This window comes from Ostrinia nubilalis, chromosome 4 (genome assembly GCF_963855985.1).
Source record: "Ostrinia nubilalis chromosome 4, ilOstNubi1.1, whole genome shotgun sequence".
Taxonomy (NCBI): domain Eukaryota; kingdom Metazoa; phylum Arthropoda; class Insecta; order Lepidoptera; family Crambidae; genus Ostrinia; species Ostrinia nubilalis.
The window spans coordinates 16,079,009-16,102,286 of record NC_087091.1 but is presented as its reverse complement, the minus strand read 5'-3'; the positions used below and the strand labels follow the sequence as shown (position 1 = coordinate 16,102,286).

The following is a 23,278-nucleotide window of genomic DNA, read 5'->3' as shown; positions in this document are numbered from 1 at the left end:
AAATCTTTTTAAAGAATAATGCGTCACGACATTAATTATTAGAAAATTAGTAACTCATTCCGTTTATTGAGTAAAAAGTAGGGAAGCAATATATTTCAGGAAAAATTCAGGATAATAAAATGAATACCACCGCGACCGTTAACCTCAAAACTGTTTGGCAGAATATATTTTATTCACGCACATCAATATTCTTGTGCAGGTCATTAATGTCATTTGACATTTCCTCGATATTTTTTTCAACGCGCGCGTTGCGCAGACGCTTGGCGCGATGAACATGCGATGTGTTAATTTGACAAATAGGTAGGTAGGTGTGTTTATTTTAGCGATGCAGTGACATACTTTGCAAAGATAGTGATATTGTTATCGTTATTTATTCGTGTTTTACTCAGCTTCTGCAAGATTTTTTGCTAAGGATTTTTATGTAAGCAAACTTGCATCTTTAGTGTCAATCTCTGGCACTTTACAGAACAAAATTACGAAACTAACGGAACATATCAAAACAAGATCTTTAGGCATGCCATCTATGTCACTTACTTTACCATTATTATCAAATTAATATTTCCTAGCCTTTAATTTGCAATTTGAAAATGTATGACTCAACGTCTCACAGGTTTTAATTGGTCATACATTATCTAGCATATCTATCACATTTATCATGTTCGATAGTTTATAAATAAGCTAATTAGGTATAACCTAAATCAAACATCTTGCCAGATACAGGCAGACATGGTAAGTAGTAGCCATATTAGAAGGTTCCCGTTAAGGCCACCTTAACTAGACGACATCAGTCATGCGTCGACATTATAAATAAAGTGCAACTAAGTATACGCTTAGTTTATTACCGTAGCGATTGAATAGATTGTTTTGTCGCCTACAAAAGTTTTGATATTGCCGCGTAGACGTAGATGTAGTCATAACATAATACAAGAGTAAAAAATTGCGTCTTGGGTCTGAGCAAATAGCAGCGCCCTTTTAGACCGAATCGACCATTCAACGAACGTTTTGGGAGCAGCATTTTTGTTGAAAATAATAGTAATAATAAAATATTTATTTTCAAAAATTAGGTAATACAAGGACGAGCAGTAGTTATTGCACCTAGACTTGCAGACGTTAAAATTGACAAGGATAAACCTTGAGGTAGTGCAATAACATTGTTTAATTGTTATCTTTAATTCTGACGCATTATGTATTACATTAGTCACAATGCTTGTTTTTTTTTTAACTTCTGGACGAGTGACTAAAAACGCATAGCAATATTTTAAACTATTATGTTGCATTTTTTACTATAAAATTATCACTTCACTTATATTATTTACCGTTAACCCGGCGAGGCTGTGGTGGGGTGTGACATACCCCACGCTTTATTTCAACGATCGTTTTGTTTTAAATTCTTGCTGTAACGGTTTGTCTCGCCGCATAGCTGGAGCTAAAGAGCTGCGGGAGGGGATAGTGGCGTGATCGCAGTGTTGCGCTAACCGGTGCTCGAGATATACGTGCGCAAACTCCTGTTGGGTACGTAATACCCCGCCACATAGTTGGTGTGTGGTTATTTCGGTAAAATTGAAAAATGTTTTTTTTAGTTTATTTGCTTATATTTGTTTTTTGTTTTAGTTTTTGAACGAAAATGAGTTTCGAAAGAGATCAAAGGCATCTTGAGTCCATGATAGAGGAGGTTTTTCAAGAATGTTCGGACGAGTCAAGCTCCGAACCCGAATCTGATCATTGCAGCCAGAACCAAGTCGTTCACTCCAAAATACTACTGGGCGATATACGAGATGTGCTGATTGTCCAAGGAAAAAAGATAGAAAGACAAAGAACTCTTGCTCAACATGTGGGAAGGCCATAATTATGTATAGAGCATGCAATATTTTCCTGCAAAAATTGTTGTGATGATGACCCTAGTTCCTAAGCTGTTCCAAAGTATTATGATAGTTTTTTATTTCTAATTCAAAGACTGATGTTTTTTACTTCATTTAGTAGTTGTTGTTTAAAGTAAAATTTTGTTTTTGTTTATTTTAGAGGTTTGTGAAGATAATGCCTATTTTTGTTTAAAAAAAAACTCAGTTTCTTTTATTTTCCTAAATAATAATAAAAAAATATTAAAATATTAAAGTTTTTTCATTAAAAGCTGTTTATTGTTAAATATTAATATCACAAAACATAAGATTAGAACTTAATTTATCGATATTATGATCTTTATGGCCAATTTGATAAGTGGGTATGTGACACCCCACCACATACTCATTGTTACATTTTGCCACCACAGCCTCGCCGGGTTAAAATAGATATCGTTGTAATAAATCCCGTGAAGTGATAATTTTAACGCATAGCAATTTTATCAAAATAAAATCCTTTTAAGTCCTTGTGTAGCGATAAGCATAGAATGCATTTGGAATCTCTTAGGGTGACAATGTTAAAATTTACATTTTAAAAATAGAAACCAACGCATTTGAAGACGCTAAGGGTGGTCAGATTAAAATTTAAATTAGGACGCATTTTAAAACGTTGTCTTCCAAGTTGTATAAATTTTTCAAGGCTAGAGTGAAGAGGCACTTACAGGGCAGATAATATGTATTTAACATCCTTGTCTGCATCTCACTTAATTGTACTTAACACCAGGTGCGATTGCGGTCAAATACCTGGTTTTTATGCATAAAAAAAAGTCAATTACACAAAAAGCTAGCAAAGTTGAATGTATTTGATTATGTATTTTTCACGATAATTCAATTAAAATGGTACTTGGTTTTATATTAAATTTTAAACAGACGTTCGTATGGCCATTCTACGCTGAGAGACAATGGCCACGGTGAATTGTTTAAATTGGAACTTCCTACGGTTGGACCACGCTTATTACGTCGTGTAATGATGCAATTGCGATGCAGTTTGTTGTCCTGCATGTAAACGTTTTAAATTGCTTTATCGTCATATTAGTCGAGCTTTTTGTATGACATAAAATACTAACCCCTTTACTAATAAAAGTTACACGCGCGTTACACTACACACTTGTTTAAAGTGACGTTTTTAGTATAATGTCATTTTAAAGTGTAACGCGTGTGCTATTACTTATTCTGTGGCGTGTGTAAGTTTTTATTGGTAAGGGGATAAGAAAAGACTGCGTAAAAATTCAATTGAGCATTGTTACGCAGTTCATATTATTTCAAACATTTATGATGTCAAAATGACGTTTTCAGTATACAAATAAATGGAAAACACAAAATTAAATCAAGCGTCGCAACAGCAATAATGGATAACTCAGTAAACTAACTACACAGAAATAATAAAGCCACATAACGTGTTATGAAAGTAAATACTTCATAGTAGTGAAGTTAACGTAAATGTTATCACACAAAAGCTAACTTATCAGACTTACAAACACGCCTTTAAATGACTCTTTATTTTAATTTTTTAGGTAGCTCGTTGTTGATATACTTTTCTTGTTTCCTTAATGGTCAATGATTGTCAGGTTTCCTGCAATTGTTATTTAGTTTTGTGGTTATTTAACACGGTTATTTTATTTCCTCTTATTAATTATGGTGTACTTTATTGTAACATCATTATTTTATTTATACCTTACAAATATCTTCCTCCTTGAGCAGTAACAGGATAGTATCGAGAAAATTATCATAAATCCTACTATTTAACAGTTTATTATTATCACAGTGACAAACGAACATTTACTACTAGCCACTTATCAGTGAAAAGATAGGTCTAACTAGTAAACCAAAGATAAACGATCGTAAATCGATGCAGAGACCAGCAAAGAATAGACTGTTCCAAACGCAGAAAGTGCATTCCATTTAAATGCCGCCCACGGAGACGGGTCGCGACGGCATGTTGTGCCTGTCGAGACACGAAAACTGTCATTGGGACGAAGCCCTGAAGTCCGCAGAGCTGACGTGGTCAGGGCTTCAGTATTCCTGCCTAAAGATCCTCCAGTTATACTGCAGGGTCTTCGAAAGAGAAGATGTCCTGGATATGGTCATTAGGTAAGTGTTTTTATTACTTTATTGCTAAACTTTCACTAGAGTTGGTGCGGTCCACTGAAAGGAAACCCAGAGATAAGCTTAGATAAAGCGTAAACACCATCTATAATTATTTGGTGCCCATGCTTCTATCATCCAAAACTGAGGCTAAAATAAATTGAAATACTGATTTCAGTGACCTTACGGTTCTTTTACTGTCCATAAAATAAAAATAAAGATTTGCAGATGACTGCAATAAAAGCGTTTCAAACTTTACTTCCGATCATCAATGGGATATCTCAATCTTTAATGTTGGGTATTTTCTAAACGCTGACATTACACAGTCGTTGCAAAAGCGATGGTTTCCGCTTTTTACGTTTCGCGAGTTACGCCCCTGCCCTGAAATCAGACTTCGCTCATTAGACCGGCCATCAACGTGGTTACGACCAACCGATGCCCACAATCTAAATTTTAATGGCCGTAAGAATGTTGCAGCGTGGGTCGTAATGACAGCGATGAAAAATCTAAGAAAATTCTTGCGAAAATCAAACTAAAATTATTTTTATTAAAGTTACCTGTCAAAAAAACCGTGTTTAGTTTGTCTGGTTTGACATGATCAAATAGATTTCTTTGAAGATAAAGTAGTCTAGTAGGTAAAATCAGTTTGTCTGAGCTCATAAGATAAATAAGCTCATATAATTTTATGTCTGTGCAGCATGCATCAGTGAACAAGAATACACGTAGATTGTTATACAGCCCACGCCTAACCTACACTGTTAGGTAACGCAAAAGCATAGTCTAAAGTAAGATCTATTTCCGAAGGTACGGTTATTTTTCACATCGGAGATGCGGTCATTACTCAAATATTATATCCGCATTCGCTCGCTGCGGTTGTAGTGAAGCCAACGCTCTAGCAGCCATCATCGCCTCTATTACTATGAAAACGAGGAAACCTGTGCTTATAAATATTTATAATAAAACCGTTGTTTGTCAGTGGGGCAGTTTAGCTGAGTTTAGTGGCAACCGCACACGTCGTATTATTATTGCTCAACAACAAAGAAAGTAGCGCGAAAAAACTAGTTACAACATTTACGGAAATGTTAAATAACATAATGTTGGTGACTGGTTCACATAAAAAGTATGAGGCTAAGGAACACTGCCGTATATAAAAATTCACTGCCTTAAAAAAATACCACACCTCTGCATGATTCCAAGAAAATCATTATCGTTGTTGATTCTGCTATTAGGTTATCTTAGTAATGCAGTGTGAAAGATAGTGTTCAAAATTTGTAAACAAAACAAGTCACAGTTTAAACAAATAAAATTTAATTAACAAATGCATTTAAACATTTATACATTAAAATATTTTCCTATCAAACATCACTGACAGCAATTTATTTTGGAGTAGCACTGAAAGTAAAAGCTATAGCTTATGCTATTAACCCTCCACGTGCCTAGACCTTGCCCCATAACAAAGTGCTCAAGACTGCGAAATCGTAAAGGCTATGTTTGTGTGATCTGACCTTTGAAACCTCCATTTAGCTAATGAAATAAAACGTGTATGGGCGGAACGGATTATCTGGCCACTTAAGATTTGCCTGTCACGTATGACTCTACGTGCACGCGACATTTTTGTTGGTTACATGCTTTTTTGTTTTTAGGTCATAGCCAGGTTGATATTACTCATAACATAATATTAAATAACCTTCGCAGTTCGCACATCAGAATACCTCGTGCCTCCCCATTTTAATCAAGTCGGGTTCACGCTCGCGAATATCATTCATGATAAGATTTAATTAAAACACCTCCTATATTAAGGCCTTGGTAACAGATAATGCTACCTGTGATTACGTTTCGTTGGTGTTCATGTAATATTAAATTCATTTCATTCATTAGGTATCAATATTTGAACCTTCTAGTCATATCTTAAACGTTGGGATGAAAAAAAAATCAACAACGCAAATTAGGTACTTGTGTTCCTTTTCACAAGCTCCTGTCTGACCTTAATACAGCCTAGAGGGCGCTATAAATGCCATTTGATGAACAATATGTATTTTCGCGCTATAATTTGAAAGCATCGCTGTTGCCGACCTTTGCCACCGTCTAATGGATCGCCCAGCCCAGCCATTTGCTTTGCAAGCGATGCAAAGTAAACCAATGCGAATGGGTTAGAGCTAAGTGCCTGTAGTGTAACAGATAACCGGGATAGCTAGGTCCCTAAATAAATATGTAAGAATGAAAAAGGTCGCGAAGTACGAATTTCAAAAACCAAAAGATTTTGTTTAAATTAATACTTACTTTTTCTTGTTAGTAGCAGAGATTTGTGATGTTTAATTTAAATAAATTAACCATTTCTTTCAACATACTTGAGGTGCAACAGGAAACTAGTAAGAATTGAAGATAGTTCTAAATAAAAACTATTAGAGAGCAACGCTAGTAAATCTTTATGTCGATGATAAATCATAACATTAATAAATTTCTAAAGAGTAAGAAATTAAAAGTCCTGAATATCCCACAAATATCACATCGCATGGTAACCCTTGCGTATAGCCACGTGCGAGAGAACAAATAATTCTGCAGCTTTTAAAGAATTATTTGAAAAGTCGAAGTAAATGCGTTAAGTAAGTAGCATCAAGGAAGAAAAACAAGCAAGCAAGTTGTAAGTTAGGAGAAACGGAAACGTTTGTTTTTTTTATTTTTAACGGTTTGAAGGAGGCTTCAAGCTAAATCTAAATACACGCAAGTAATGTTAGTTAATTTACATAGTTTTTAGAATCGTATTTTTATTTTTAACGGAGACGTTATTTTGTACGGACTACAGAAGCAAATTAAGCTAAACACAGTGGAATCTTTTGTAGATGTAATAGAAGTGATTTTGTAACATAAATGTATAGTCTTATATCGATACCTCTGGGCTCAAAGGTCGTAAAGGACAAAGTACGACTTTTCAGGAGAAGCAAGAAACGTTTTTTTATTTTTTTAGTCGACGATAACTTTTTTGTTTTTTGAGCTATTAAATTATGACTTATGAAGAAAGTGCTTAGAATTCACAGCATTTTCCGAAGAGGTATTGAAAAACTGGACTAGAGCTGTATTTACTGAGATAGATTTCCTTTACGCCCTCAAAATTACAATAAAAAGACCTTTACGCCCCTCAAATATTCGTCCTAGGCAAGTTACTTAGGTCGTAAGTCTATTTTTATTTCACAAAACTACAAAACTAAGGTAATAAATGACAATTTACATAGTTTTGTAGGTTTTCATGGGTCGTAACGGGACACCCAGGTAAGGTATTATGAAAGGTTAAATTGATGATTTAGCTTAAATATTTAATATTTTATGGTATTTCATATGTAATATACCATTTCTTCACATATTTTAAATGAATTATGGTCTTTTAAATGAAATAAAATGATTTTCCGTAGCTTCATAATTTAATGCACACAACTTATGAAACTATTTAAATAGAAGTTTTGATATCTTCGAACTAGAAGAAACTATTTCCGATATAAAAGCAAATTTAGAAAATAAACATTATGACGCTTTTAAATAAAACTTCATAAATGTCTACTTTATAGGAAAAACCGAAACCAAATTAATTTTATTTATTTATTTAATCATTATTATTGTTTCGAAAAACTACAAATAGCGGACTTAATTCCATAGGGCAGTCTGTCCACCAGTTGACCTTATGATAATGCAGATAATATAATAGAATTATTAAGGACAAACGAAAACCAAACTATATTAATTATTTATTATATTAGTTAATAAGAATTTAGAATAATTATTATTCTAAATTCTAAATAAATTAAACATTATTAATTCATAGTAGCTTAAAATTATGTCATTGTACTTGGTATAAAAGTAGAAAAGTTAGGTAAGTAAGATTACAAGTAGGAAGATTTTCATTCCAGTAAAGTACATCCACTTACTTTACTCCCACATAAAACCGTTTTTAAAAGCCAATTATTTTTAATATAAAAATATAACTTCGAAAAAAACTGCATTCACGCTTTTTAGTAGATTAAGAGTAGGTGCACACCGTTGATTTTTAGTTGGCCGATAGTTGTGCCCGATTTTAAATTGTATGAAGAATCGACCAAATTGAATCGGCGTAGTGTGCGCACTCCCATACATGCCCATACTGATCAACTGCCCGACTAAACTATCGGCCGACGAAAAATCAACGGTGTGCGCCTACTCTTAGTCTCAACATAATATATTTTCCCATGTTGTGTAAATATTTTTCCTACTAGTTATTCTTTATTAGCTGATCCAAATAACTTTAGAAACTATACTAATTTATTATAATTGTAACCAATTGTAACAGTCAAAACTCAAAAGTGGTTTTGACCAAGGGCGTTAGTCAAAATTACTAGAAAATCATTAAAAATAATTGTAAAGTGTAGTATTTGTGTGATTTGTGCATACAAAATAATGACACCTAAGGTACCTACTACAGTAAGGTGACTTTTTTTCTCATAATATTTTTAACAAATCTAGCTTTTTCATTTTTTCAATTTTTATGATGATTGACTATACTAACTTAATTAGGTAATACGTTATTTTATAGCATGTTTTTATTTTCTTAAATCATCTTTTAATAATTATCTTTTACCTGACAAATACCTAGTTTCTTCAAATATGAGAAATAATAAAAAGCAACATTACTTTACCCGATGTGGGTAGATGTCATCATTTTATATGTATAAATCACATAAATTACACTCTAAAATAGTTTTATTATATAATTTTGATGATTTTTAGGTTCTTTCGTTTGTTCCAAACGCACATACTTAAATACTATAGGAAACGTCTATAAAATTTACCTTCACAGTTATTTTAATATCCTCACTGTGTAGATTTTTTAAATATTTGTTTAGATAATCTAAAAGCGTAAAGGACAAATTATTTAGACTTGGGTATGAAAATGTAAGGTTGTATAGGACAATAGATATACTACATGTACATTATACGCCCAAAAATTTGTGTATACTTGTTCTTTACTACCATGGTAACTGTACTAAAAAATCAAATGGTATTTACATCCCAATTTTCACGATGAATTCTGTTTAGCTTATCAAAAATGATGGGTCGTAAAGGCACTTTTTTTGGGAATTTCGACAAACTAAATATACAGATCGATAGAGAATTAAATTCTGAGTAAAACTGTATGAATAACTCATTTTCGGTATTTTGTCCTTTACGACCTTTGAGCCCAGAGGTATCGATATGCTGTCGACTGTACCATGTTAATGAGACTAGGCGCAGACCATCGATTTTTAGTTGGCCGATAGTTGTGCCCGATTTTATAAGAATCGGCCAAATCAAATCGGTGTAATGTGCGCACTTCCATACATGCCCATACTGATCAACTGCCCGACTAAACTATCAGCCGACGAAAAATCGATGGTCTGCGCCTAGTCTTAGGCTGAGTTGCACCACCTAACTTTGACCGTAACTTTACCGATAACCGGTGTTTTGTTGTATAGAGTTTGACAGATTTTTGACGTTTGTCAAAGTTAAAGTAAGATGGTGCAACCCAGCCTTAATGTTTTCAAAATGTGTTACCTACTTACTTACTGCTTTGTCATATACCGCTTACCGCCTGAACGTGACATCGACTCGGAGAGCCCGCGGGTTATTGAAATGCAGATTGTAAACAAAACGCAACAAATGCATCATGTTTTAAAACAACGGGTTGATGACAGCATGTCAACTTAAACACCGTCTGTGCCTTCTTATGGCGTTGAAATAGGAGCTATATTAGTACAAAGTTTATCTTTATTCTGTACATAGCAGGAAGGAATTATTAATGTATCGGTGGTATGTATCCTGCCATACATTCATCATACATGCCTAGTCATCGATAAGTGATATCGGTATTACTCATCCATAGACTCTTTGTTAAAAATATAGTTTCAGCAGTCAGCACGCGACTTCCCCCGTTAATTTCAGGATTTCAATTTCGTTTCGTTTCAGCCAAATGACGTCCACTGCTGGACAAAGGCCTCCCCCAAGGTTTTCCATAATGAACGGGAGGCCTTTGTCCAGCAGGATTTCAGTATGCCACAGAAAATATTTGCGCGACCTATTATCAAATAGTCAGAGAAGTTACTTTTGGCTCTCCATTGAAGTTTATTTCCCTGTAAAAATTTTTGTTGACTTATTCTTAGACATTTTTACTGTAAATCAAGGCAATTACATAACTAAAAGAAGAAAAAAAACAAGAAAAAAAGTCAAACCATCGACACCTAATCGACCTACCATAGAGTATCGCAATGACGTAAAATCCGCGCGCCACACCCTGAAAATAATCTGTGCGTTAAAAATATCAATTACATATTACCTTGTCTCATGAAAATGCCGGAGCCGCTTTGATCGTATAGACACGGACTCATCAAAAGTCAATTCGTCAGCAGTCCAATCGGTCCCTTTTATCCCATGCCAAAATTCACGCCAATGACATTATAATCAAGGCTGGAACCGCTGGATACATTTTGGCACCACAAATTGTTTACAATTAAACTGGGTACCAATATGCTTAGAAAAAATTGGGTCGTCATTGAGGCGAATTAGAATTAATTTTATCTTATAGATAAGCAGGGGTTTAGGTTGTAACCGTGAACGAATTTAAATCAAGAGAGAAGCTTAGGAGCGAAAATAAATATAAACTTCTGAAAGTGACAGCTCATGTGTAACAGACTAACAGATAAGATTAAGAAATGACAACATTTAGTAGTAAACATTTTAATGTGTCCTGAGAATAATTAACGCCCGTATTCACAAACGATGCTTGCTTAAGAGAAGCAGCAAATCGAACGCACACCGTTGAATAGAGCTTTGTGATTGGTTCGTGTGTCACCCTGTGCGTCCACGCGCACTGTGAGACCTCATAGTAATTTTTGTGAATACAGGCGCAAAATAAATCGTTTTTCAGGTAGGTTTTTGCAGGCTTGTTGAATGGAAAATCTAAGTAAAAAAAATAATACTTGATATAAAAAATACCTCTAAATTAGTGCCATGTATTATGTAACTGTAGGTAATTAAAACCAATGTTCTCGTTACCCTAGATTGTTTCACAATACCTAAGATCAAACTACATTACAGGATATTTGATCATAGATCTGAATTTAAACGTAACATTGTGAAATCAACTGTGGTCTAATAACCACATGCTATTTTATCGTTTCAAATTCCATATCCAATTCTAATTTATTGTGTCTAATCGCTTATCAGGAAATTAATAAAGGTTTTAATCTAATCTTGACTGTGTGTGACCGTAACATTGCCTATTTTTGTCCTAATACAGGTGTTTGGATTGGTTCACATAAAATTATCGCTTCGAAAAAAGAACTAGAATTAATTGACACTGAAAAAAATTGAACCATAAAAATGAAAGAACCATTGTACCTATTCTTTGCAAATAAATACTTTGACTTTGACTATAACTTTTTTTCTTTCTTTATGGCTTTGCACATGCCAGCAGCATGTACACTGTACAGCCAGTGTCAATTAATTCTAGTTTTTTTTTCGAAGCGATCCTGTAATGGCATATTACTTTATATTTAATTAGAATTAATTGACACTAAAAAAAAGTTATAACTTTTTTCTTACTTTATGGCTTTGCACATAGCCAGTGTCAAATTCTAGTTTTTTTTTTCGAAGCGATCCTGTAATGGCATATTACTCGTATATTTAATTTGCATCTATCAAGCCTAGGTAGCCTAGGTTCACTGTCTTGCTAGAGACGTCATAAAGAAATACATCTGGATCTTAAATCTACAGAAAATAACGTTCAATTAAATTGAATATAAGCCAGACAGCAGTTCCAATACTTCTAATACTAGCACTATTGTATGAATGAATGGATTTTCAATGAAACTTACAGCGGAAACATGTCGCACCCTTAATAATGAATGGGCACAACTCCAAAATTCCGTTTTTTGGGAAAAGCCAAAAAACCAATCGGCGGATCGCGGTTTTTTACATAATTGGCTCTAAAATCTTTATTTTATCAGCTACAACTTTCAAATTAAGCATACTTCATCACTGGTATCTGTTATATAATTTGACATAAGACATTTTTGAAAATATTGATTATGAGTATTTAAAAAAATTGTTTAAAAAAATATTTCAAAGTTAGGCCTTTATTTTACTATTTCTGTTGTTGTGATTTTGGGTATTACTTGTACTTGAGCCCATCTAATCCTTAGGCTGAATTGTTTTATATGGCATATTCCCTAATATTGCTCTCTAATATTTAAAAATAAGTGTATTATTCGATTTTTTTATTGATTTACGCCCAATAACATTGGGGACAGTTATTGTGCGGTATAGTAGCTTATAGCCAATTCAGTATAAGAGTAGGGTGTTGAATACTAGAAAATTATTAGATATGTCGAATTAGATTAAAATAAAGACTATTAGCTATTTCTCTGAGAAAGCCGACATGAAAATACTAATTTTATGCATTCAAAATATTTTTACTTAGAAAGATAGGGACTCTTACCCTATAAAAAATATGCTTTTCATCAAATAAAGAAAAAACCTACAAAAACTTTTTCTGTAAGGTTTTCTGTTATGGATTTGTTCAGGATAATCACTTATTAAAGTCCAACAGCCAGTACCTTGGTATCTTTTTTCCACTATCCTGTTGTCCTGGTGGAAGGAACCGTTCTCCTTGTCCCTTACTATAATCACCCACATTATGTGGGAATCAGTTCAAATGGCTATTGTAAAAAATACAATTTAATACTCAAATTGGCGTGTGTAATTTTTGAAGAAGAATAATATCCAAGAATATCCATTCTGGTGTTCTAACATTCCCCAAAAAATATTTTACTACTAACGCACCTTAGCCATGCTTCAGATTCAATTTGTGTTATATGGTTTACAAATACAGTCTTTTATAAGAGCACGGATTTGCAGTCCATCGAAGATAGCTGCTTTTAATTTTTCCGTACTCATCATCATTTTGCTTTTGATCATTTTAGTGATTAGAAAGCTCAATACATATCTTTGGCCCTCCAAATAGAAGCCCTTTACGTCCTGCTTGACTTCAGTATTGCAAAGAGTCTAGGTACACACGGTTTACGACGATATTGGACACCCAATATTTATTATTTTGTACAATTTACTTTTGTGTACAATATTTGCCACATGTTAATAAAAACTGTTAGTGGTGTTAACACAAGATTTCATTACGAACTCATATTTTTTAAGACAAAAAGCACTTTAGAACTTAAATTTAGACAAACTGAAAATTTCAAGGTCTAATAGCTGATCAGTAAAATTGTAGTAACTTAATACGTGAAAAGATAATTTTAAAATAAATTCGATGTATCCTCAGTCCTCAGAATCTGAGAGATTAATTAGCATCAATTTATGTGACCGTAATAAATTAATGAATAATATAATTAAAAATTATAACACTATCATATTAAAGTAATTCACCTTTTGGCTGACTAGTGCGTTTATTCATAAAATAAACAAAGAAAAAAGCCAACCCGAGCCCCGAGCGAACGTTAATAGCCTTAACACGTAGGTATGTCTCTTATTTTATTAATCATTAGTTTATTTGTCGGGAAGTATTTCATAACCACCGCTTTATTTCTTAGCATCGCGATAAAACATTCTATAGGCTCCTAATCAACCAATATATATGAAAATTAATACCAAGAAGCAAATTACTTTTATAGGAGAGTTGTAAATTTAACTACAAACACCCATCCATGGTCCGCCTAACTAAAGTTAAAGTTATATTTTATAATTTTATATGATTAACGGGACTTTATCAATGTAATAAAAATGAAAATGTAACATATTATTAGAAATATATGGAATTAATTAGTCTTAGCTCACTAACACTTACTTAAAAGTTTGTCATACAAAGGCACAACTCCAAATTGGACCACAGTCGCGGGGGCCGGATTCGACAAATATCGGCATGTCTCTGATTCAGCCCTTCTAGCGGGAAGATAGACGAAAGTATGGAAGGGGCACAAAATGTAGAACTCGTTTATCTGATCATTGTTTTCGATTTCTGTGAAAGCCATCTTGTAGAACTGACGAAAATGTGCCTCTCTAGTACAAAAAGTAAAAAACCAAAAATTTTGAGTTGTGCCCCTATATTATTAAGGGTGCGATGTGTTTATTGGCCTGCCTGGCGGATCTCAATCGCTGTCTGCGCGAATTACGTCAATATGAGATACGGATCAAAACAAAGGTGCTTTTTCTTAATATACAAGTGCCGAAATTTGCTATCATTATTTTGACAAGGATAGAAAAGTACTTTCTTGGGAAAAAGTTAGTTGAGGTAGAGACCTAACTCAGAGAAGTTAGGGCTTTTTCTCCTAATGCAAAGATACTAGTATAGTGAAGTGAGTTAACGTGACTGCACGAAATTGAGTGTGAAATAATAATTATTATAACCCCTTAATTAATTAAAACACTGTTAAAGCGATATTTGACTTAAAAAAATTTTGTTTCCACTTATTGAACTCAATATCTTTTTAATGGAAAAAGCTTTAGTTGCACTAGAGATATTGCGCTCTTTAGTTTGTTAAAAATATAAGTCATTTATTTTTTAACGTGTAAAAAGTCTAATTTCAGTCTCTATGAAAAGGTCTTATTCTACAAGCAATATGATAATTTATTTAACAAGTAGGTAAATGAATCTTTTCAAAAACAATGGAACTAATGCACTGAAAACCAAATATTATGCACACTAAAATTCTGAGAGTCAAATAACCAAAGCGGAAAGATTTTATGAATAAAAATGCTCCACCGTACGAGTTTGTTGGAGTGAAAAATAAACACCTTGAGATAATTTAAACCATCGCGTGTAATCACGGCAAAAATAACCAATTATCAAATAACCGAGCCACGTCATAACAGTCCCGACTTTCTAAGTCTAACGTCATCTATAACTGATGTAATAGGAACTCTGATAGAGACCACGGAATTACTGGACGTAGAAACTTTAACTAAGGGCCTTAAATATTATAAATGACACGTAAGAAATGAAAACATTTATTTTTAGACAATATAATATGTAGACTACAAGCAACATGGAAAGCATTGGGGAAAGCCTATGTTCAGCAGTGGATGAGATGATGATGAATAAAGACTACAAAAAGCATTAATAATTTAGAATATTGAAGGAAGAAGCCATTTTAGTTTTTGCGGGAATTATGTCACTGCATTTCTCATTTTACAATAGAAGTTAATTCCGCTAAGAATATAAATTTTCAGTAGGATGAATTTGTAGAGCTAAAATCACTGATCTTGGAATTATCCGGAAAATTAAATGGAATCAAATACCAATTGTGAACCTCGATTGAGATTCATAATAAGACCCCAGTTACGTTATTTTGCAAACCATCGAATTGTTTATAAATATTTCCCATATGATTAATATCGGAGTCAAACTGGAGTACTAGTACCTATCAGTATCAACATGACATAGATGGGGCATGCCTGGATAGCAGCCAACATGTTTGCCAAACTAAGGAACAGATATGAATAATGCACACGCAATCCTATGAAAATAATATGCTTTTATTAAGCAGTAAAATTGTAGTTAAACAGTCAGAAATTAGTTGCTGAGATGACCGTTTTGAGATTTAATCGTTGTAGATAAAATTAATTGCGGTGTTGGCAGTAAGTGAACAAATAAACCTTGTTGTGTTTAATGTTTTTCGGTCTTGGAAACAATCTTAACATTTTGATAGTTTCACCATCATCATTTCAGCCATAGGACGTCACTGCTGAACATGTCTCCCCTAATGATTTCCATTTTCCACAATGGCCGGTTGGTGGCGGCCTGCAACCAGTGCTTTCCCGCTACCTTTACTTAACCTTTTGATAGTTTGCGATAGCATTATTATTATGCGATAGAAAATATTTTTACTGGTTAGGTACTTATTTACCATCTGCGCTGTTTACCTTCGACAACTATGATAGAGTCCCAGCAGTCTCATTAACTGAGGGTATCTAATAAATGGTTGATCACCCATTACCCCTAGTAGGAATGGAAGTAATGGAACCTTCATCTGGCTTAGCTCTTCAATAGTATCACTAGGTAAGACGTCTCTGTATTGTGAGGAAAAGGAAAGTATGCAAATAGACAGCACCTGAGAAATCATCATCATCATCTCAGCCATAGGACGTCCACTGCTGAACATAGGCCTTCCCCAATGCTTTCCATGTTACCTGATTGGTAGCGGCCTACGTCCAGCGCCTTCCTGCTACGTTTATGAAGTCATCGGTCCACCTTGCGGGTGGACGTCCCACGCTGCGTTTTCCGGTACGCGGCCCCCACTCCAAAACCTTGCTGCCCCATCGGCCGTCAGTTCTGCGTACTATGTGCCCTGCCCATTGCCACTTCGGCTTGCTAATCCGTCGGGCTATGTCAGCGACTAGTTCGTTTACGGATCTCCTCATTTCTGATTCGATCTCGTATACCTGAGAAATGATTGTATTACTGCAATACTTTTCATTGACCTCATTATAATATTGAGTCTGGATACACAGGTCACCGCCTAGGTAGAGCCACGTTTGCGCATCAAATCGGGCGAGTAATCAGCGCGCGCGCAGTCCAAGGAAAACACGCATAAATCTATTCTTAATTCACAGTCGCCATTTATCGCGACCGCCGTAACTGACGGCCGGGAATGTCACGCAATAAATCAAATATTCTCTCTTTTCTTAGTGAAAAAATTGAGAGAAAATGACAAAGGACATTGTCAGAAACGGCCTCAGATTCCTGGGCACAGCAGTAAAGTATCAAAATTGATCTCTTACTTTTTGAATACATAAATATTAATTAGATTGTAATGGACACTTGAGGATTAGAAAATGAAATAATAAAAGTCTTTTATATGTATTCCATAATACTATGACGACATCCGGACATTTTAGGGCGTGGCCTGCTCCATATCCTATGAAGTTCCATAATTTGTGTCGATAAAATCCATGTAAAATCGGCACAAGGCAATGCCGTACTTCATTGTTAGGAATCCACGTAATAGTGATGTTGATTGCGGTCATCATAGACAATAAGATACCGATCTTGTAAATAAAATCCCACCAAAAACATTCTGTAAAAAACTAGCCAAGTCTCGATGGAGCTGCTTGTTTATCTCTAAAAAGTAATGAAATTTAGACAAAGTCGTGCCAAGTCTATGGTTCCTTACTGCGATTTCATTATTATTATAGTTAATGTTGTGTGACTTGGCCGTTGAAGGGTGACAAAACCAGGTGCTCCATAACACCATTGCACCAATCTGTCGCCAGAACCGCTACCCATTGACGATGGAAAATTGCCACTTGGAAAACGTTGATTCAACAATAACCAGTCAATTGTAGGTTTAATGAAGCTGCGTATTTCAATAATACTTATGTATGATTATCATAATAAAGATTGTTCAACGGCCAAGTCACACAACATTAACTATAATAATAATGAAATCGCAGTAAGGAACCATAGACTTGGCACGACTTTGTCTAAATTTCATTACTTTTTAGAGATAAACAAGCAGCTCCATCGAGACTTGGCTAGTTTTTTACAGAATGTTTTTGGTGGGATTTCACTTCTTTTTGTAGAAAGTGGCAAAATTATTTAACGTCGTCATTTTATCGACATTTTTTTTACGATATTAAACACAAATAAACTCAACGACCTTTAAAATGAACAACGAATCAGAATTGTTTTATAACATAACCTTAGCGAACCTTACAATATAATAAACGAAATCAACGAAATGCAAATTACACAACATTCAACCACAGAATACATAATAGTAGCAACAGAAATTGCACTCCTTTGTGTAGGATCAGATGCCGACATTTTAACGGTAATAATAATAATGCAAAATATCCAACGCACATGGTGCATTCGAAATCGCACCTTACTACTACGCTCACAAGAGCGCAATTTTTTTGTGTTCAGAATTGATCTACCTCACAGCTCAAGCGTCAGGGTTGTATAAGCAAAGTAAAATAAATAAAAACTTAATTTTAAGAAGCATTTATTGTATTTACGATTGGTAAACTTTAATCTAGTGGTGTTTGTATAATCGTACCATTTCTAAAGTACCTATTAATAAACTTCAGTGTTGCGATAATTCGAAATTGGACAAACAGTTTTAAAAGGTGTAGTGTCGGAAAATAGACACGGTGAAGTAAAGTTAATGTTTTTATTAGCTAAAATATTTTTTTTGCTACAGTTTTTTGTCATAAGTATTTCAAAATTATTTAAAAAGTGTCGTTTTTTTTATTATTTAAATCACTACAGTTAATTATTATTCCTAAATATTACGATTTTCCATTAAAGAAGAATAACAGTGCTGTTGGAACAATAAACCTTGATTACGACGATGATCGACCGAGCGTGTATAGAAATACGCGTGTGCTCACAGGCGCGTGGCGGCCCTGACTGATTTGCAACTTGAAGTTGTCGCGCGCTGTAGGTAATTATCTCGGCCGGCATAGGCGAGTGACGGAGGCCTGATTCAACTTAATCGACGGGGGGCTCTAGAAAGGAAAAAAATCTGAACACCGCTTGCTAGTGCTAGCGCCATCTAGCAGTGAGCGATACAGGCGAACACCACGGTGCCGGAGTAGTATTGATTTCATAATCACTGGTGTTACTCCAGATCTTCGATTTTCCTAGTTTTTATAGTTTTCCCTTTATGTGGCTCTCTGAGTTTATGGGAAGTTCTAGTTCTATTTTGATGATCATCAGTGAGTGAGTGAGTGTCGTAAATGCGAAACTTTGCTTTCGCTTAACTTCGGAACTAAATGACCTACAGACTTGAAATTTTGGATTTTAAGTATGTGATTATAGCTTACTAGATGACGAAAATTTCTGCGTTCTGGTCTTATCCAGAGGTTCTCAAATAGGGGCCTGAAAATGCGGCGAAATGGTTCCAGTAAAGGATGGTACGGCAGTGTTTGCTTCGCGCTCGACTTGGCGGGGGCACTGCCGTGCCCCCAGATAAATCGTCCAAATTGCTACAGTATGACTAGATTTTAATTAAAAGTTAAAAATATATTGCACGATACTACAAGAAGCTATCTAATGTGTCCAACTGGTCTAAAAGGTCATGAATAAAATAAAAAGAATTGTGATCATAATACTGATATTGACAATGACATAAATATGGGATCATCTTTAATATATCTGTAACAGTTTCAAAATCCGATGAAAAATCCAATATCGCTTAAAGTGAGAGAAATGACTAAAGTTCTAATAGAATTGAAAGTTTTATTCACTCAAAATGCTTATAACAATAATTGGTAATACATTTCAAATATTAAGTACCTACCTTTATAATGTATCGATAGAACCAAAATGATGTCCTCTCAGTTTGGAAAGGGAAAACCCAGGATTGGGGGAGCGCTCCAGGCAATTTTCAGAACATTTCATAGGTGGTAGTAAATAATATTTATTTTATTATTAAAATTGAATATTTTGATATTGATAAAATTGAATATACCTTTCGATTCAAATATCGAATATTTTTCAATCGATAAAAATTATCGAGAATTATTAATAATATTCAATTAAAAGTTGTTCAATCCCTAGTCATGCATAGACTAAGACGGTAACCATGGAGATAGTTAGTTTGGTAAGTCACGTGTTAAATGTCAAGAGTGGAAAGTAAACATAGGATTCATGTTATTTATTTACGTGCAAAATGTAAGTAAGTAAATGATAAAAGTGGAACGCCGAGCTATTTCCAAAACCCGTCCAATATTATAATACAATTTGGCTGCGACAACTACAATATAGAACATCTCCCAAATCGATGTGCATACAATATTATAATACAATACTAGTAAGTAAGAGGTTATGATAACAATATTGCTATCAATAAGTTTATAGAATTGGTCCGCCAGGAATAATTGTTCTTACATAAAGATTTGTGTCATTTAGAACCTAGAAAGTATTTTTTCGGCACTGTTGATCTAACGGCGAACAATGTATGGAGAACGAACATTGTCCTTTCATAATAGGTACCGTACGTATAGAGTTCAGTTAAAAACCATTTGCTGTAAAAATCCCCAATAAATAATAGCCAATTAGGAATTTATGCAGAGATATGTCTTTGTGGTTCTGTAAAATAAATTAAAAAAAATATAGAGCTAACACCATAGACACCAGTAACCACTAACTGGCACCAACAATTTTAATTACTGGTCAAATAACATTAGCCTTAACTTAGCGTTTTCTCACTTATAGAAAGTCCGAGACATGTTGTAATTTTACCAATTCACTCATATATCATCTGCAATATACATCTCAATTCATCATGAATTATCATTATTTTTTAAAACTGACAATAAATGTATGATGTCTTCATAATTTCCCTAAGCATACTGATTTACAGTCTTGGATAGTATCAGGTCAACCATTTATTTATTTAAGACATGAACATAAAAGTTGTGCTATTCTCTTTGGCCTCACTCCAACGTCTGAGAAAATAATTAATGCCTAGCTTTAAAATGTCTATATTTTATGGCACTAATTACAAAATTGGGTCTTGTATATTGTAAGTAATGAACATCTTCAATTTATTAGTGAAACGATGCGTAAAATTTAATTATAAACAAATAAACATAAAGTTACTACCAGCTCATGCATGTGATCCTCTACATGTATAAACATTGCAATAAGTATCTTAAGGTAAATGTAGTAAGAACTATTACTGCAATGCATTAATTGGAGATTTCTTGAACATTCGTAATTACCAAGAAGTATGTTTTATTGAAGTCTTGAGATCTTAAAGATTTCTAAGTATGAAGAATTTACATCGCAGGTAACGCATCGGCAACTCTTTTCTTTAATGATGAATGTTCTCGGTGTTGATCGCTTAGATTCCTAATCTGAAACCCAACTCGTGATTCACGGACTACCAAATATTATAGAGGCTAATACAAATATACGCATCGAGTAGAGCTATCAAGAGTGATACACCAACAACGAAGAGAGAGTGAGAGAGATCTGTGGATCAAAAATGTACATACCCCATTGATGGGGCATTCCGACTATTCCCACCTCTCGTTCCCACTGCTGCAACTCCTGTGTAGCCAGGATCTACAGCTTGACCTATAATAAAATCCCCACCAGTGAAGGTCAAGTTTGTCCCAGGGGGATAGTTACATTGGACCAGCAACGAAATTAATCAGAAAAATATAGGAGGAGTTCGAATTTGATAGGGCAAGTACAACCCGCCTGCCAAGCGTGGTGATTATGGCAAAACCCTCCACTATAGTGGAGGAGGCTCATAGTCCAGTAGTGGACTGTAAAGGGCTGTTGATGATGAGGGCACGTCAATGGGGAAAAGCGTCATAACCCGAGTAAGAGAGATATACCAACATAAACATAATAGTTTCTCAAACCCCTTCCTCATAATAGTCTATGGCATCCATAGTGCACACGCGTCAGTGACCGCTGCATTGTCATCGCGCATACCAATTAAACGCATTACGATTGACATGGGAAACGGTCCCCCGACGACTATCGTAGTAAGATAGGGCTGGTAGCTTCCATAGGTAGTTAGGATTTGCATTTAACTTATCAAACTTCTTAAACTCAGTTTGAAAATTGAAAAATCAATTGCTTCAAATGGAAATTCTCAACTGACAATTTCGATTATCTCACGTGGGGGAATTAAACCTACGACATGCTACGACGGAGGACTGCATGTTGCATGAGTTTATTTATTTAATAGGACAACCAACAAAACATACACTAAAAGAAAAACAATATTTTTCAAGTTTTAAAGTTTTTCAAGATTTTAATAATGTACTTCGAGATAAAACTCTTTTAAATGCTAATAATAACCATAAAAGATAAAAGTTACTACTCAAGATAGATTCAAACTTGTGAGTAGTTCAAATAATGAAAGTTTAATTACCTTCATTTTCATAATACGAGAGCTAATTTATTTACATTATGTAAGTATTCTTGTTATATTTGATTCATTAGTGCTTGTTGCACTGAAAAATTTCTGTAATTTAACTAATTGGATTATTGTTTTAACACGCGCGCCGACTGAATATATTATTAATTTGCTGGTTTAGTTGATTGTGAAGTAAATAACCGTTTCTATTAATTGTTACAGTTGTGTTTTTGTGTGGACATAATGTAATTAATTAAAGATTATTAATTTTACATTTTTTAATTTTGTTGAAAGTTCTTGTTGATGGCGGCAGGACATTAAATTACATAATAAAGACAGCTATTGCAGCAATTTTAAGGAAAAAAAAGTGTTACCTCTTTTTATAAAAATTATAGTTAAGTCAGTCAGTGCCCCATATCTTAGGCACTAATTGAATTCTGTGCTAGATCTTTACCTCTAATTTTAAAGTTGCCAAATACAAAAATGCTTAGTGTTGCCAGCCCTATAGTGTTATGTCAATGCTAATGGCGAATTAAAAGGATTACAACTGTCATTAATTCATGTCGTAACATTGTTATGGCGGATGTGTTTAATGATACGTTGGAATTGGTAGCGTCTTGTACAATTGAATCACTTCTAAGAGTCTTGGAATTACTGTCTGACTTATAGATAGTGGCAAATAGTTTAAATTTTACGACACTCGATTGAAGAGTTGAATTTATTGGGGAAAAACTTACTAAAACAGTTTTACTCAAGGAACAAGATCTGATATCAATCATAAGATAAGCGACTATTGTTCACCCAAGGGTGTTGCGTGGTTGGACTGGCTGACTAGAGATCCGAGGAACCTGAGTTCGAAATTCTAACCCCGCCGTGTCGCGACGCGGTGTGGTGAAAACTGTTAGTAATTTTTATTGCACAACATTCTTTAAAAGCAAGATATTCTTTTCTTTAGACGACGTAAGATAGTCCGCAGTCAAAGTAAGTCATTTGTTTACAAGATATTTGGACTCTATTAACGTCTTCTTTTAACGAAGATTGTTACTAACGTTTGAAACTTCCAGCATAATTTCAAAATAGATTCCTAACTGTGTCACTTTCAAAACAGCTAATTGACGACTTACGGACAGACACGTTGTGTTTATAAACTGTGGTGGATCCATGATGTATGCTGATGACGTGACGTGGTATATTTGCGCGTAGGCAGTCTCTATCATGAAATTCAATCATTGATTGCGAATCTTGTTCAAGTATATGCCTTCTGGTTCTGTAATAAATATAAAACACCACCAAAAAGGTCAGGAATTTTGCAATTCTGCCTTCTGATTCTTATACCTAATCAGAAAAGAAAATCCCATCAAAAACAATACTTGTCAAAAAAACCAAGTCTCGCAACTTAGT

The 23,278-nt window shown here is 34.4% G+C and overlaps 1 protein-coding gene across 3 annotated transcripts in view; it reads left to right on the top strand.

The window, feature by feature from the left end:
- The window catches only part of LOC135071259 (four and a half LIM domains protein 2), a 196,799-nt gene that overhangs the window by 91,489 nt on the left and 82,032 nt on the right, over positions 1 to 23,278 (top strand). The window contains exon 2 of one of the 3 annotated variants that reach the window (XM_063965042.1): positions 3,661 to 3,986. The exons of 1 other annotated variant lie outside the window; for it this stretch is intronic. In XM_063965042.1, the coding sequence (XP_063821112.1) occupies positions 3,802 to 3,986 (185 nt within the window). In that variant the 5' untranslated portion in view covers positions 3,661 to 3,801. Of the gene's footprint in view, positions 1 to 3,644; positions 3,987 to 23,278 lie in introns of all 3 variants that reach the window. One more of the 3 variants, XM_063965043.1, reaches the window with a different exon arrangement.